This window comes from Bos grunniens, chromosome X (assembly GCF_055505025.1).
Source record: "Bos grunniens cultivar Pamir isolate PY7600 chromosome X, Bosgru_T2T1.0, whole genome shotgun sequence".
Taxonomy (NCBI): Eukaryota; Metazoa; Chordata; class Mammalia; order Artiodactyla; family Bovidae; genus Bos; species Bos grunniens.
Window position 1 is genome coordinate 78,735,582 of NC_141194.1, and position 16,953 is coordinate 78,752,534.

The window sequence follows — 16,953 nt, forward strand, 5'->3', positions numbered from 1 at the left end:
CCGTGTGCCCATGAGATGTGTGCATGGGGTTATTGGGGTGCCTTGTGAAAAGATGTGTCAATTATTGTGGGTATCCGAGAAGCTACAGTGATGTGTGGATTATTAGGGTATCTATAAGCAATGATGGGCTGGTTATTGGGTTTTCTGTGAGAAGAGACAATCATGGGTGGGATATTGGCATGTCTGAGTAGAGACACTAGTAGGTAGATTACTGGGGTGTCCCAACGCCAGTAGAAAGAAAGAAATAATAAGGATCAGATCAGAAATAAGTGAAACAGAAATGAAATAAACAATAGCAAAGATCAATAAAAGTAAAAGTTGGTTGTTTAAGAAGATAAAAAAATTGGATAAATCTTATCAAGACCGTGCAAGGGAAAAAAAGGAAGAGGATGCAAATTAATAAAATTAGAAACGAAAAAGGGGAAATTACAACCAACACTGCAGAAATACAAGGGATCATAAAAGAATACTACAAGCAACTGTATGCCCATAAAATGGACAACCTGGAAGAAATGGACATATTCCTAGAAAGGTACAACTTCCTAAGATTGAACCAAGAAGAATTTGAACATATAAACAGACCAATTTCACAAGTAATGAAAGTGAAAGTGTTAGTCGCACAGGCGTGTCCTACTGTTTGTGACCCCATGGACCATAGCTGCCAGGCTCCACTGTCCTTGGAATTCTCCAGACAAGAATAATGCAGTGGGTAACCATTTCCTTCTCCATGTGATTGTCCCAATTCAGGGACTGAACACAGGTCTCCTCCATTTCAGGCAGATTCTTTACCATCTGAGCCGGAACCATAAATTAAAAGCTCCCAACAAACAAAATTTCAGGATCAAATGGCTTCAAAGATGAATTTATCATCTAGAGAAGAGCTATCACTTGCAAAATTTTCCAAAAAACTGCACAGGGAGAAACTCTCCAGGAGGCATCACACTGATACCAAAACCAGACAAAGATACCATACACAAAAGAAAATTACAGATGGATCTCACTGATGAACATGGACCCAAAAATCCTCAACAATATGCTTGCAAACAAAATCCAGCAACATGTTAAAAGGATTATACATAATGATCATGTGGGGTTTATCCCAGGGATGCAAGGATACTTCAACATACTAAAATCAATCAATAAGTTATACTGTATTAACTAATTAAAGAGTAAAAACCATATGATCATCTTAATAGACACAGAAAAGCTTTTGAAAAAAATTCAACACCTATTTATAAAAACTCTCCAGAAAGTGGGCATAGAGGGAAACTATCTCAACATAAAAGAGAAGCTAAAGGCAAAGGAGAAAAGGAAAGATATACCCATTTGAATTCAGAGTTCCACAGAATAGCAAGGAGAGATAAGAGAGCCTTCCTCAGGTATCAGTGCAAAGAAACAGAGGAAACAAAACAATGGGAAAGACTAGAGATCTCTTCAAGAAAACTACAGATACCAAGGGAACGCTTAATGCAAAGACCAGCACAATAAAGGACAGAAATTGTATGGACCTAATGGCACCCCACTCCAGTACTCTTGCCTGGAAAATCCCGTGGACGGAGGAGCCTGGTAGGCTGCAGTCCATGGAGTCGCTAAGAGTCAGACAGGACTGAGCGACTTCACTTTCACTTTCCACTTTCCTGCATTGGAGAAGGAAATGGCAACCCACTCCAGTGTTCTTGCCTGGAGAATCCCAGGGACAGGGGACCCTGGTGGGCTGCCGTCTATGGTGTCACACAGAGTCGGACACGACTGCAGCAACTTAGCAGCAGCAGCAGCAGCAGCAAGAGAAGCAAAAGATATTAAGAAGTGTCAATAATACACAGAAGAGTTACACAAAAAAGACCATCATGACCTAGATGAACACGATCGTGTGATCACTTACCTAGAGCCAGACATCCTGGAGTATGAAGTCAAGTGGGCCTTAAGAAGCATCACTACAAAGTTAGTGGAGGTGATGGAATTCAAGCTGAGCTATTTCAGGTCCTAAAAGATGATGCTGTTAAAATGCTGCACTCATCATGTCAGCAAATTTGGAAAACTCAGCAGTACCCACAGGACTCTTTCCCCAGTGGCTTAGTGGTAAAGAATCCTCCTGCAGTGCAGGATTTGCAGGTGGTGTGGTTTCAATTCCTGGGTCAGGAAGGTCCCTTGGAGCAGGGCATGGCCACCCACTGCAGTATTCTTGCCTGGATTATCCCATAGACAGAGGAGCATGGCAGGCTACATTTTTGTGGTCACAAAGAGTTGGACATTACTGAAGTGAGTTCACATGCATGCACACATGGCAACCTTACTGAAGAAATAGAGTGTGGGCTCTGAATGGACAATGCTAAGAGTTTTGGGTCACTTTTCCTCTGACAACTTATATGACTGTGAGCAATCCCCCTTACTTCCCTGTCCTCTGCTTTCTCACCTCATCTGTTAGGGTCAAAGTCTTCCAAAATGATGGATCTGTGAAGGAGGATTAAATAAAGTGACAGAAAGAAATATATAGAATGTGGTCTGATATCTGGTAAAGGATGAACGGCCTTGAAATTCCATGTTATCCCTGCTAAATATACCCACAGTGACTAAATTCAGGCCTCTGAGTTTCAAGAAGAAAAGCCTGGCCTGACTGATCTTCTCCCTCGGAGCTGGGAGACAAGTCTTACAAGAAAGGTTGAGTTCTAAAGCTCTCTGATGAGATCACAAGTTCAGACTCCAATAAATTCACCTGTTATCAAGCACCTCTGTCTGCAGAAGCCTCTTGGATTTCTGCAGAAATAGAGCTTTGGGAACCAGCTGAGAGCAGAAAATGACAGAGAGGAAAATTCATTTTCACTTGTGAAGAATCTCATGGGCACTTTCGGGGTACACAGCACTGGGCTCTGAGTGTGGGCAGTAAAAGTAAAATTCACCACTCATGTCTCCTGTAATGAAAAGAGAAGCTATTGGCTATTACGGGAAAGAAGTTTATGAATCACAGATCTGAGAAAGATCTTATATTCAGAATACATAAAGAATTTTAAGGCTGCAAAGGAAAAAGTGTAGTGAAGGAGGGCAAATCCTTTTGCAGGGGATTTGGGTGTGGAAGGGGAAACCAGAAAGGGGGAGTATCTGGGCGTTTTCAGGGTGACGGACGTGGCCAGGGTCCATGCTGGTGGTCATTGGATTCTCTCTGTGTGTCAGAACTCAGAGAGCTGCACATCCAAACACAACCAAGACAGGACTTCCCTGGTGGTCTTGTAGTTAAGAATCCACCTGTCATATAAAATTAATACACAGAAATCCTTTGCTTTCTTATGTGCTAACAATGAAAAATCAGAAAGAGAAATTAAGGAAAGAATCCCATTCACTATTGCAATGAAAATAATGAAACATTTAGGAATAAATTTACCTAAACAAACAAAAGACTTGTATACAGAAATAAAATTATAAAAAAACTGATTAAAGAAATCAAAGATGACACATACAGATGGAGAAATGTACCATGTTCTTGAATTTGAAGAATCAATATAGTGAAAATGACTCTGCTACCCAAAGCAATCTATGGATTCAATACAACCCTGATCAAACTACCAATGGTATTTTTAACAGAACTAGAACAAATAATTTCATGGTTTGTATGGAAACACAAAAGACCCAAATACTGAAAGGTATCTTGAGAAAGAATGATGGAACTGAAGGAATCAACCTTCTTGACTTCAAATCATACTACAAAGCTAGTCATCAAGACAGTATGGTACTGGCATAAATACAGAAATGTAGATCAATGGAATAAAATAGAAAGTGCAGAGATAAATCCATGCACCTATGTACACGTTATCTTTGACATGGAGGTACATATATACAGTGGAGAAGGCAGTCTCTTCAACACGTATTGCTGGGAAAACTGGTCAAATATGTGTAAAAGAATGAAACGGAAACATTTTCTAATACCATACACAAAAATATACTCAACATGGATTAAAGATTTAAATGTAAGTCTAGAAACTATAAAACTCTTAAGAGGAAAACATAGGCAAAACACTCTCTGACATATATCACAGCAAGATCCTCTATGACCCACGCCCCAGAGTTCAGTTCAGTTCAGTCACTCAGTCGTGTCTGACTCTTTGCGACCCCATGGACTGCAGCCAGGCCTCCCTGTCCTCCCCTTCTCTTCCCACCTTCAATCTTTCCAGAGGTCAGAATGTTTTCCAGTGAGTCAGCTCTTCGCATCAGGTGGCCAAAATGTTGAAGTTTCAGGTTCAACACCAGTCCTTCCAATGCATATTCAGGACTTATTTCTTTAGGATGGTCTGGTTGGATCTCCTTGGTCTCCAAGGGACTCTCAAAAGTGACTGACCACACCATCATAAAAATCCAGTTCGTTAGGATCTTTTACATACAGTTCTTCCATGTATTCTTTCTATCTCTTCTTGATCTCTTCAGCGTCTACTAGGTCTATACCATTGCTGTCCTTTAATGGGCCCATCTATGGGCTAAATGTTCCCTTGATATTTCCAGTTTTCATGAAAAGATCTCTGTTCTTTCTGTTAATTTCCTCTTGTTTAATGTGCTGTTCATGATGAAGGCCTTCTTGTGTCTGTGTCCTTCTTTGGAACTCTGCATTTAGTTGGATGTACCTTTCCCTTTCTCCCTTGGTTTTTGCTTCTTTTCTTTCTTCAACTATTTGAAAGCTGCCTGAGATGATACCTTTGCCTTCTTGCTTTACTTTTTCTTTGGGATGGCTTTGTTCACTGCCTCATACACAGTATTATGGAACTCTGTCCATAGTTCTTCAGGCACACTGTTAACTAGATCTAATCCCTTGAAACTATTTGTTACCTCCACTACATATTCATAGGGGATTGGATTTCAGAGGTACCTGGCTGTCCTGGTGGTTTTCCCAGCTTTCTTTAGTTTAAGCCTGAATTTTGCTATGAGAAGCTGATGAGCAGAGCCTTAGTCAATTCCAGGTCTTGTTTTTTTTCTGAATGCATACTGCTTCTCCATATTTGGCTACAAATATGCAATCAATTTGATTTTGGTATGGACCATATAGTGATGCCCATGAGTAAACTCCCCCTTTGTGTTGTTGAGAAAGGGTATTTGCTATGACATGTGCATTATCTTGGCAGAATTCCTTTAGCCTTTGACCTGCTTCATTATGTTCTCCAAGGCAAAACTTGCCTGTTACTCCAGATATCTCTTGACTTCCTACTTTGGCATACCAATCCCCACTGATGATGAAAACATCTGTGTTTAGTGTTAGTTCTAGGAGGTTTTCTAGGTCTTTATAGGACTTACCATCTTCAGGAATTTTCATCATCTGTATGTAGGAGCATGGATTTGAATGACTGTGATGCTGAATGGCATGCCTTTGAAACGACCTGAGACATACTGTCATTTTGGAGATTGCACCCAAATAGCACATATTGGGAATCTTTTCGTGATTATGAGGGTTATTTCATTTCTTCTATGGTATTCTTGCCCACAGTTGTCGATATCATGGTCATCTGAACTAAATTCACCCATTCCTTTCCAGTTTAGTTCACTGTTACCCAGGATATTGATGATTATGCTTACTGTCATTGAGTATAAAGATGAAGTAGAGCTAATAAGTTAATACAGATATGGAATGTCTTACTGTAGTTAATAAAAAAATAATATTTAAAATATATCTTTAGAGTGAACCAAATGCTACCCTGAAATCATTCATTTACAAGTGAAGGCAATAAAGATAAATAGGAAAAAACTATGAATTTTAGAAAAAGCAAAAATAAAACAGTAGTCATATATTTGATAATATTAATAATGGTAAAATAGATGAACTTAACAATCTAATTAAAAAGCAAACATTTTGGGACCACATAAATAACAAGGATCCAACTATTTGCTATCTATGGCAGACACAATTTAGAGTCCAAGATAGAGATTTTAAGTGAAATGACTGAAAAATATATATCATGGCAACATCAACCAAAAAGAGAATTGGCTATACTGTACTAATATCAACCAAAAATGATTTTTATTAAAAACTGTTGCTAGGGTTAAAGAAGGACATTTATAATGATAAACAGGGTACTCTATTAGGAAGACATAACAATGGACTTGATAAGACAACTGAAAATTGCATGGAGGAAAAAAAATACTGACAGAAATGAAGAGAGAAATAAACAATTCAACAATAATTGCTAGACTTTCAATAAGGGGTAGCAAGACTAGGCAGAAAATCAACTATGAAATAGAGAACTTGAATGATAGTATAAACCAGCTGAACCTAAAACACATTTATAGAGTAATTTATCTCATGAAGGATATTCATACTTCTTAAGAGTGCAGGGAACATTCTTCAGGGTACCCTATATGCTAGGACATAAGACAAACTTAAATAAATATTAAAGCGTTCAAACCATATCAAGTGCATCCTCTGAATATAATGAAATTAGAAAACAAAACATCTTGAGAAACAGACAGATATGTGGAAGTTAACCAACATACTCCTAAATAATCAAAGGGTCAAAGAAAGAATCAAAAGAGAAAGGAGAAAATACATTTGACTATTCAACAATGACGGGATGAGGGCACCACCCTTTTCTGCAGTTTTTCGTGTATAACTTACAGTCAGCCCTCTATGTGGTTCTTCCACACCAGAGAATTCACCTCTGCAGATTCAAACAGCTGCAGATGGTGTAGTGTTGTAGTATTTACTATTGAAAAATAATCTTTGTATAAGTGGACCTGCAAAGTTAATACTCCTGTTGTTCAAGGGTCAAGTTTCAGTTCATTTCATTTCAGTCACTCAGTCGTGTCCGAATCCTTGCGACCCCATGGATTGCAGCACACCAGGCTTCCTTGTCCATTGCCAGCTCCTGGAGTTTACTCAAACTCATGTCCATTGAGTCATTGATGCCATCCAACCATCTCATCCTCTGTCGTCCCCTTCTCCTCCTGCCTTCAATCTTTACCGGCACTGGGGTCTTTTTAAACAAGTCAGTGCTTCACACCACGTGGCCAAATATTGGAGTTTCAGCTCTAGCATCAGTCCTTCCAGTGAATATTCGGGACTGGTTTCCTTTAGGATGAATTGGTTGGATCTCCTTGCAGTCCAAAGGACTCTCAAGAGTCTTCTCCAACACCACAGTTCAAAAGCATCTATTCTTCAGTGCTCAGCTTTCTATATAGTCCAACTCTCACATCCATACATAACTACTGGAAAAACCATACCTTTGCCTAGAGGGACCTTTGTTGGCAAAGTGTCTCTGCATTTTAATATGCCGTCTAGGTCAGTGATAACTTTTCTTCCAAGGAGCAAGCGTCTTTTCATTTCATGGCTGAAGTCACCATCTGCAGTGATTTTAGAGCTCCAAAATACAAAGTCTATCACTATTTCCACTGTTTCCCCATCAATAGATGCCATGAAGTGATGGGACCAGATGCTATCATCTTAGTTTTCTGAATGTTGAGTTTTAAGCCAACTTTTTCACTCTCTTCTTTCATTTTCATCAAGAGGCACTTTAGTTCCTCTTCACTTTCTGCCATAAGGGTGGTGTCATCTGTATATCTGAGGTTATTGATATTTTTCCCGGCAATCTTGATTCCAGCTTGTGCTTCTTCCAGCCCAGCATTTCTCATGATGTACTCTGCCTATAAGTTAAATAAGCAGGGTGACAATAAACAGCTTTGACATACTCCTTTCCATATTTGTAACCAGTCTAACTGGTACTTCCTGACCTGTACAGATTTCTCAAGAGGCAGGTCAGGTGGTCTGGTATTCCCATCTCTTCAAGAATTTTCCAGAGTTTGTTGTTGTCTACACAATCAGAGGCTTTGGCATAGTAAATAGAGGAGAGGTTGATATTTTTCTGGAACTCTCTTGCTTTTTCACTTTCGGAAGAATGAAAGCAAAGACATATTACACCTAAATTAGGAGATGTAGCAAACCAAAATCAAATAGGTAGCCATAGTAAACAATAAATATTGCAACATAATAAATGAAATAGAGAATTGAAAAACCACAGAGGTACTCAACAAATGAAAATTTCTTTCTTTAGAAAGGTCAATAAATTGACACAGCTTTCATGATATTGTTCAAGGGAGGAAGGAGAATCAAATTGCTAAAATTAGAAATAAAAAAGAAAAATTACTACCAACTTTAAAGAAATAAATATAATGGTAAATGATTACCATGGTGCTAATTAGAAATTTTAGATGAAATGGACAAATTTCTAAAAATACACAAATGACTGAAATTGACTCAAGAACAAAATGAAAATCTGAATAGCAAAGAGATAGAATTAGTCATTTTTAAGCTTATTGTCCGACCCACCTCACAAAAGCCCTCCTCCAACCCCCCTACCTAGACCCAGATAGCCTCTCTGGTGAATTCTACCAAATATTTAAAACAAACGTCATGCCAATTCTCCACACATGTATTCTAAATGTATCCATGGAAGTGAAAAGGAAGATTTCCCGGATCCTTCTGAGGCAGTATTACTCAGATGTCAAAACTAGAGGCCAGTTTTTTTGCAGAATTTTGCTCAATTTTGGATCATCCAGTATTCACTCATGCTGAACTTCCAGTTTTGCATCTTTGATAGGAAATGGATGGAAATGATACTGTGTTCATATCATCTCATTCTATCAGTTGGCTCATGCTTTCAATGTGTTCCAATATTGATGATATACACTTGCATCACTTGATAAAATTGGTTTCTGTCAAGCTTCTCCACTGTCAAGTTATTCTCCCCTATCTTGTAATTAAAACTTAAAAAAAAAAAAACTTTAAAAAAAAATTTAAAGTTTATCAATAGTTTATTCCTCACTAAGCTTTCAATTTATTAATTTGCTTATATCTATTTAATTAATAGCCTATTGTTTTACTAAATGAATCATGATCTGTCTCTATCATTATATATTTTCATGTTCACATTGTTCCTGCCTTGGACACTGGGAACCTTCTTAAGCTGGATTCTCTGTCCTTTCAACATCTCCCCATCATTTTTTGAACACTATGATGCTTTTACTACAAGATATTCCAGGCTCATCTTGTACTTTCCCTGCTCTAGTCATGGAATTAACAATTTCTCCAAAAATTCCTAGCATGGATATCCTGTTTTCCCTGCTCTAGTACTGACATCTCATACTACACACCTCCCTTCTCTGCTCTTGTGGATCTTATCACTTCACCCTACTTGAGTTCTGATTCCCCATACTAGATGACTCTGACTGTATGGATATCCTCTTCACCCCTCCTTCACTTCTAACATCTCACTCTGGCTGACGATGGCTCCATGCCGTACATGTCATGGATGCCTGTCTGGATCGATCTCACCTAACTGCTTTATGATGAGTTGCTTAGCAAAGAGAGAAAGGGAAGGGAGAAGGCAGTTTTTGAATTGAATTTTGAATGGTAAATGAGCATTGCCAATCAAAGATAGATAAAGCACATTTCAGGTAGGGAACTTATTATTGGGTGTAGAAAAAGAAATGTTAAAGTTTATATTTTTCTCAGAAGGTTATTGAATAATGCATCAAAATTTGTTGAAAAAACTGTCTTTTACCAGTGTAAGATGACACCGTCTAACTTTATCATATTCTTAATGTTTTTTGTGTGTCAAGTCAGTTCAGTTCACTCACTCAGTCGTGTCCAATTCTCTGACTCCATGGACAGCAGCATGGCAGGATTCCCTGTCCATCACCAACTTGCAGAGCTTACCCAAACTCATGTCCATTGAGTCCATGATGCCTTCCAACCCCCTCATCCTCTGTTGAATCCTTCTCCCCCTGCCTTCAATCTTTGCCAGTATCAGAGTTTTTATAAATGAGTTAGTTCTTTGTATCAGGTGGCCAAGTATTGGAGTTTCAGCTTCAGCATCAGTACTTTCAATGAATATTCAGGACTGACTTCCTTTAAGATGGACTGGTTGGATCTCCTTGTAGTCCAAGGGACTCTCAAGAGTCTTCTCCAACACCACAGTTCAAAAACATTTATTTTTCAGCACTCAGTTTTCTTCATAGTCCAACTCTCACATCCATACATGACTACTGGAGAAACCATAGCTTTGATGATACAGACTTTTGTTGGCAAAGTAATGTATCTGCTTTTTCATATACTGTTTATGTTGGTGATAACTTTTCTTCCAAGGAGCAAGTGTCTTTTCATTTCATGGCTGCAGTCACCATCTGCAGTGATTTTGGAGCCCTGAAATACAAAGTCTATCACTATTTCCACTGTTTCCCCATGTATTTGCCAGGGAGTGATGGGACCAGATGCCATGATCTTTGTTTTCTGAATGTTGAGCTTTAAGCCAACTTTTTCACTCTCCTCTTTCACTTTCATCAAGAAGCTCTTTAATTCTTCTTTTTCTGCCATAAAGGTGGTGTCATCTGCATATCTGGAGTTATTGATATTTCTCCTGGCAATCTTGATTCCAGTTTGTACTTCATCCAGCTCAGCATTTTTCATGATGTACTCTGTACATAAGTTAAATAAGCAGGGTGACAATAAACAGCCTTGACATACTCCCTTCCCAATTTGGAACCAGTCTGTTGTTTCATGTCCAGTTCTAACTGTTGCTTCTTAACCTACATACAGATTTCTCAGGAGGCAGGTCAGGTGGTCTGGTATTCCTATTTCTTCAAGCATTTTCCACAGTTTGTTGTGATCCACACAATCAAAGACTTTGGCATAGTCAATACAGCCGAAGTAGATGTTTTCCTGGAATTCTCTCACTTTTTCAATGATACAATGGATGTTGGCAATTTGGTCTCTGGTTCTTCTGCTTTTTCTAAATCCAACTTGAACAACTGAAAGTTCATGGTTCATGTACCTTTGAAGCCTGGCTTGGAGAATTTTGAGAGTTTGTTTGCTAAGATGTGCAAGATGAGTGCAATTGTGGGGTAGTTTGAGCATCTTTGGCATTGCCTTTCTTTGGGATTGGAATGAAAACTGACCTTTTCTAGTCGGATTGCCATTGCTGAGTTTTCCAAATTTGCTGGCATATTGAATGCAGCACTTTGACAGCATCATCTTCCTGATTTGACATAGCTCAACTAGAATTCCATCACTTCCCCTAGCTTTGTTCTTAGTAATGCTTCTTAAAGCCCACTTGACTTTGCATTCCAGGATGTCTGGCTCTAGATGAGTGATCCCCCCATGGTGATTATCTAGGTCAGGAAGATCTTTTTGTATAGTTCTTCTGTGTATTCTTACCACCTTTTCTTAATATCTTCTCCTTCTGTTAGGTCCATACCATTTCTGTCCTTTATTGTGCCCATCTTTGCATGAAATATATCTTACTCCATGTTGGCTGCTATAATAAAATACTAGGCACAGGGCTCCTTATGAACAGCAGAAATTTATTTCTCACAATTCTGGAGGCTAGAGGTGCAAGATCAGGGTAGCATTATGGCCATATGAGGGCCCTTTTCTGAGTTGCAGACTTCAGTCCTATAAGAAGTCTCTTGCATATGAATGAGTTCCATTCTGAGAGTGCCCTTGTTAGATCAATTTTTTTTTTGTAAGAAGAAGAATGTTAGCCTTAGTACCCAACTAACAGAATGATCTATATACTGTTGTTTTTACATGTGCTTCTGGACATCCTGAGCTAGAAATAGAGGTAGTGTACTAATGTATTCTATACAGTACTGTAGTCTAAAATGCACAAAACCACAACCAATTCCAGAGGATGCATGCATGTGACAATGTCCACCAGACATAAGAACTAACTTATGTGATTGGAAATTGAAATACAAGTTTGAATCTTTGAAAGTTGGCAGTTTGAAGATCCCTATGCAAGGGACTTACTGTATTCTCACATGGCAAAAGATGCTAGGAGCTCTGTGAGTTCTGTTTGTAAGAGCCATAATCTCTATTCTTGAGGGCTCCACCCTCATAACCTAAATATCTCCCAAGACCCCATCTTCTAATATCATCACACTGGACATTAGGTTTACAACATGAATTTTGGGGGTGACACATTCAGACAAAAGCTGTATGTGTGTGTGATTGTAGTTGAGTTGATGTTTGCTTTCTCTTGTTACCTGATGAACTGTAAGGCTAGCCATGTACCAGTACTAGTCGTATAACAATACTTCTTTATATAAGTATGTAGGCTATCTACATGCTTTAAAATCTGCTAAGGACAGCTCTCATGCTCATTAGTCTTTTTTTGCAGAAACCCCCTGCCTCTTATTACATGTTTATTTTTCCATATATATTTTCAGTTCAGCTCAGTCGTGTCCGACTCTTTGCAACACTATGAACTGCAGTACGCCAGGCCTCCCTGTCCATCACCAACTCCCGGAGTCCACCCAAACCCATGTCCATTGAGTTGATGATGCCATCCAGCCATCTGATCTTCTGTCGTCCCCTTCTCCCCCTGCCCTCAATCCTTCCCAGCATCAGGATCTTTTCAAATGAGTCAGCTCTTTGCATCAGGTGGCCGTAGTACTGGAGCTTCAGCTTCAACATCAATCTTTCCAATGAACACCCAGGACTGATCTCCTTTAGGATGGATTGGTTGGATCTCCTTGCAGTCCAAGGGACTCTCAAGAGTCTTCTCCAGCACCACAGTTCAAAAGCATTAATTCTTCAGCACTCAGCTTTCTGCAATGTTGCTCTTTACAGCATTGAACCTTGCTTCTATCACCAGTCCCATCCACAACTGGATGTTGTTTTTGCTTTGGCTCCATCCCTTCATTCTTTCTGGAGTTATTTCTCCACTGATCTCCAGTAGCATATTAGGCACCTACCGACCTGGGGAATTCATCTGTCAGTGGTGTCTTCCTTTATAAATGTAATTGCTTGTTAGTGTATACAACGCTGTTTTATTAGTTTTATCTAGTCATCTAGCTCATTTCCCATAAAATACAGCTGTCCCTCAATATCTGTGGGACATTGGTTCTAGGACACCACTGCCAACCATCAGATACCCAAATCCACATATGTTCAAGTCCCTTAAAAAAGAAGCATAGCATTTTAGGATTTGCATATAAACTGCACACATCCTCCCATACACTTTAAATCGTCTCCAGATTACTTATAATACTTAATACAATGTAAAATATATGTAAATAGTTGGCAGCATGTGGTAAGTTTGAATTCTGATTTCTGAAATTTTCTGGAGTACACACACACACACACACACACACACACATATATATATATTAATCCACAATTGGTTGAATCCTTGAATGTGAAACTCATGGATAGGAAAGGCTGACTGTATAGGGTACTTTTCTCTTGGAGTCTCCACATATACAATTATGTCATCAGCAAATAATGTTAATCTAGCTTCTGTGCTCTATGTTTTAAAAATAAACATTAAAAAACCTTAGAATGACTTTAGATTTACAACAAAGCAAAGTTACTTTCCGTATATCAAAAGTTCCCAAATATGATGCATATTGTGATAAACTAGAATGCCTATTTTATCTCTAAGACTTTTCCTACTAAGATTTCCTTAGTTTTTACTTTCTGTTCCAGGAATGCATCCAAGATCTAACATTTCATGTAGTAGGCCATGTCTTTCAGGTTTATCTTAGATGTGAAAATTTCTCAGACTTCTCTTATTTTTTATGACCTTCATAGTTCTGAGGAATACTAGTCAGGTATTTTATAAAATGTTATCAACTTGGTTTGTCTGATGATTTTTCTATTAGCCTGGGACTATGGATTCTTGGCAGGGCGGCGGGGGTGGGGATTGTTCCCTTGTGGCTCAGCTGGTAAAGAATCTGCCTGCAGTGCGGGAGACCTGGGTTCGATCCCTGGGTTGGAATATCCCCTAGAGAAGGGAAAGGCTACCGACTCCAGTATTATGGCCTAGAGAATTCCATGGACAGTATAGTCCACGGGGTTACAGAATCAGACACAACTGAGCAACTTTCATTTTCACTTCATGGATTTTGGGAGAGGAAGACAGCAGAGGAGGAGTGTCCTTTTCATCACGTGATATGATCAACATGCCTTTTCCCTGGTAATGCTAATCTTGACCACCTGGCTGAAGTAGTATTTGTTAGGTTATTCCACTCCCAAGTTACTCTTTTTCTCCCTTTCCATACTATTATCTTTTTTCCAAGGAACTCACTATGTTAACTCACTCTTAAGGAATAGGGAATTACACTCCACCTCCCTGAGAGCTGAATTACCTATGTCAATTATCTGAAGTTCTTCTGCATGGGAAATTGGTCTATTGTCTCACGTGTATTCAATCATTTATTTATATTGGTACGGACCCTTAAATATTCATTTTATACTTTGGAGTATAGTACCAAAAGAAGACTTACTTAATTTATTATGTTACTCAAGTTGTTATAGCTTTGGCCATTGGAAGCTCATTCCTGTCTTCTTTAACATAACCCCATTACTCTAACGTCTTGAGCTTCCCTTGTAGCTCAGTTGGTAAAGAATCTGCCTGCAGTGCAGGAGACCCTGGTTCGATCCCTGGGTTGGGAAGATCCCCTGGAGAAGGAAATGGCGACCCACTCCAGTATCCTTGCTTGGAAAATCTCGTGGACAGAGGAGCCTCGTGGGCTGTAGTCCATGGGGTCCCAAAAAGTTGGGCACAACTGAGAGACTAACACTTACTTACATTACTCTAGGGCTTTCTTATTTTATTTTTTAGTACTTCATTTTTTGATACAATGAAATCTGCCAGACTCCTCTTCTCTATTTCCTCTCTGAGCCCTACAAGCAGTAAGTTATCTAAGAAGCCTGGCTCCTTTTTTTGGAAAAGAGTATTGGGAACCAAGATCTGTGCTTATTTCTACATCATTGTTTCTTTCAGATTTTGAGAGTATCATTTTTCTTAGACCGTTTCAGCTAACAAGATAAAGAAATATATGTATGTACACTCATGTGCCATCTATTTAACTGTTAAATGCAAGTATGCATGTGTAAGACTATCAGGATTGATAACCTGTAACCCTACAAGAAAAAACACTATCAAGTAGATTACACTGCTTTTATCTTTTGTTTCAGTCTTGCAAACTACATTCATTTCCAAAGTTACTTAAGTCAGGGGATCTTAGTAAGGTGGCTTCATATATTTGTAATATAATTAGATTGTTTAGTCAAATGTTGCATACCATTCTTGATATCAAAATGCTTTTTTGAAAATATGCATACACTGATTCATTCTTTGTGTTGCAATGTTCTATGGGTTTTGACAAATATATAGTGCCATGTATTTGCCATAACATTATACAGGATAGTTCCACTTCCCTTAAATATCCCCTATGCTTGGAGACAAGGAAGGGGCAGCCCACACATAGATTCTTGCCTGGAAAATTCCAGGGACAGAGGAGCCTGGTGGGCTACAGTGCATGGGGTCTCATAGAGCCAGACAAGTTAGTGACTGAGCACAGTCACTTTTAGGAACTATGTTGGCCACAGAACACACATCTGTGGCTCCTAGTTTGTGGCCTCTTGTTTAATATCTTTATTTCCCATTTGGCTCTCTGTTGCACAGGGGCACATGCCCAAGGGTCTGCTCTACTTAGCCCAGTGTCTGGATTCAACAAATCCAGAAACAGCAGTGTTGCTGTTCAAATTACTCCAGCAGTCTGGAGTAATGAAAATAGAAGACAGCACCACCCTTCCAGTAGAGCATCAGGTTCAGAAAGAATACACTAGCAAGGAGACGGCATTTTGTCACTTCCCATCTCCTTTTTGATTGCCCGCTGGAAATGTCCCCATTTCCCTTTAAGCCTTACTCCTGGTTGCCCCTGAAAGCCTCCTTACCCTCTGCCCTGAAGTCATCACAATGGCCACATGGGTTCTGGCTGGGGCAGGGCCGACTGTGACATCACCAAGGGCCCAGCCCTGGCTGGTCCTCAGTCTCCAGGAGCCAGGGCAGACCACAGCACCAGGGGCCATTTAATCTCAGCTCACGATGTGGTATATCAAATGGTTCCTATGCTTCTTCATAGTTGTGTTACCTGTATCTACACCTTAATATTTACTTCTCTGAGAGAGAAAGCCGAAGAACTCCAGGGGAAGATGCTCTGCAAAGGAAACTTTCTAATTTGGCACAATCTACCAGAGCATGCCCAAGACTGGCTTAAGATCACATTTTCTGGCTTTTCTTCATAGTGCTGATGTACCTGACAGTGAAGTTGGCAGGAAAGAGCGGCGAGAGTGATGAGCAGATGCCACTTGCATGTCAGGTCAGTTCTTTGGGCTTTCTGGGAAAGAAAAAGCCTTCCCCTACAAGGACTATATGTTCAATACCTTAACCTTGCTGGAGATGGACCTTGTGAAATTTGTGTCCAGAGTGTGGAATCTGAAACTCACCATGGCAACTGGTGGTAACCTCAACCCTCTCAAGGTCGAGGTTCCTGCAGATGTACCCAATAACATTACAGTATATGAGCTCTGGGGCCATGAAGATTCCGATTGAGTGGATTTGTGTGTCAAAGTAGGAGAGGGATTGTTGAGCACTGACATACCTTATCCAAACTAGTAAAACTATTCTGAAGCAAAAGAAAAAAGCCTCTGGTAATTTTTATTTGCTCTACAGTTTTTTTTTTTTTTGCTCTACAGTTTTACCTTTCCCACATTGGCAGCATGCAGTGTATAACCTTTTCCAGACTAGCTTATTTTACTTAATAACATTCATTCAGGTTTCATCCACATCGTTTTGTGATTTGATAGCTCATTTATTTTTATTCTTGAATAATAATCTCTTATGTTGATGAACCATAATTTGTTTATCCAGTTGTCTATTAAAGGGCACTTGGGTTGCTTCCAATTTCTGTGTGTGTGTGTGTCTGCGTGTGTGTGTTGTGTGTGTGAAAGAGAGAGAGATAGTATGAATTAAGCTGTTATAAAATTCATGTGCATGTTTTTGTGTCAGCATTAACTATCAAATCATTTGCTGAAGAGTCTAGGAGTGTAATTGATAGATCGTGTGGTATAAAAAAGTTTAGCTCTGTAAGAAATCGCTTCCAGAGTGATTCTACCATTTTGCAATCCCACAAACAATG

At 39.3% G+C, this 16,953-nt stretch overlaps 1 protein-coding gene across 1 annotated transcript; it reads left to right on the forward strand.

Moving 5' to 3' along the window:
- Positions 1 to 15,739: 15,739 nt before the first annotated feature.
- Positions 15,740 to 16,367, forward strand: LOC147340745 (protein FAM209A-like). Its single transcript, XM_086387138.1, has 2 exons — positions 15,740 to 15,974; positions 16,135 to 16,367. The coding sequence occupies exons 1-2, from the start codon at positions 15,740 to 15,742 to the stop codon at positions 16,365 to 16,367; spliced, it is 468 nt and encodes a 155-aa protein (XP_086243264.1).
- Positions 16,368 to 16,953: the final 586 nt, after the last annotated feature.

Coding starts and splice junctions, on each gene's coding strand:
- LOC147340745 (XM_086387138.1), top strand. CDS start 15,740: ATGGGTTCTGGCTGGGGCAGGGCCGACTGTGACATCACCAAGGGCCCA. Junction 15,975..16,134: donor ACTCCAGGGGAAGATGCTCT/GCAAAGGAAACT, acceptor CTTGCATGTCAG/GTCAGTTCTTTGGGCTTTCT.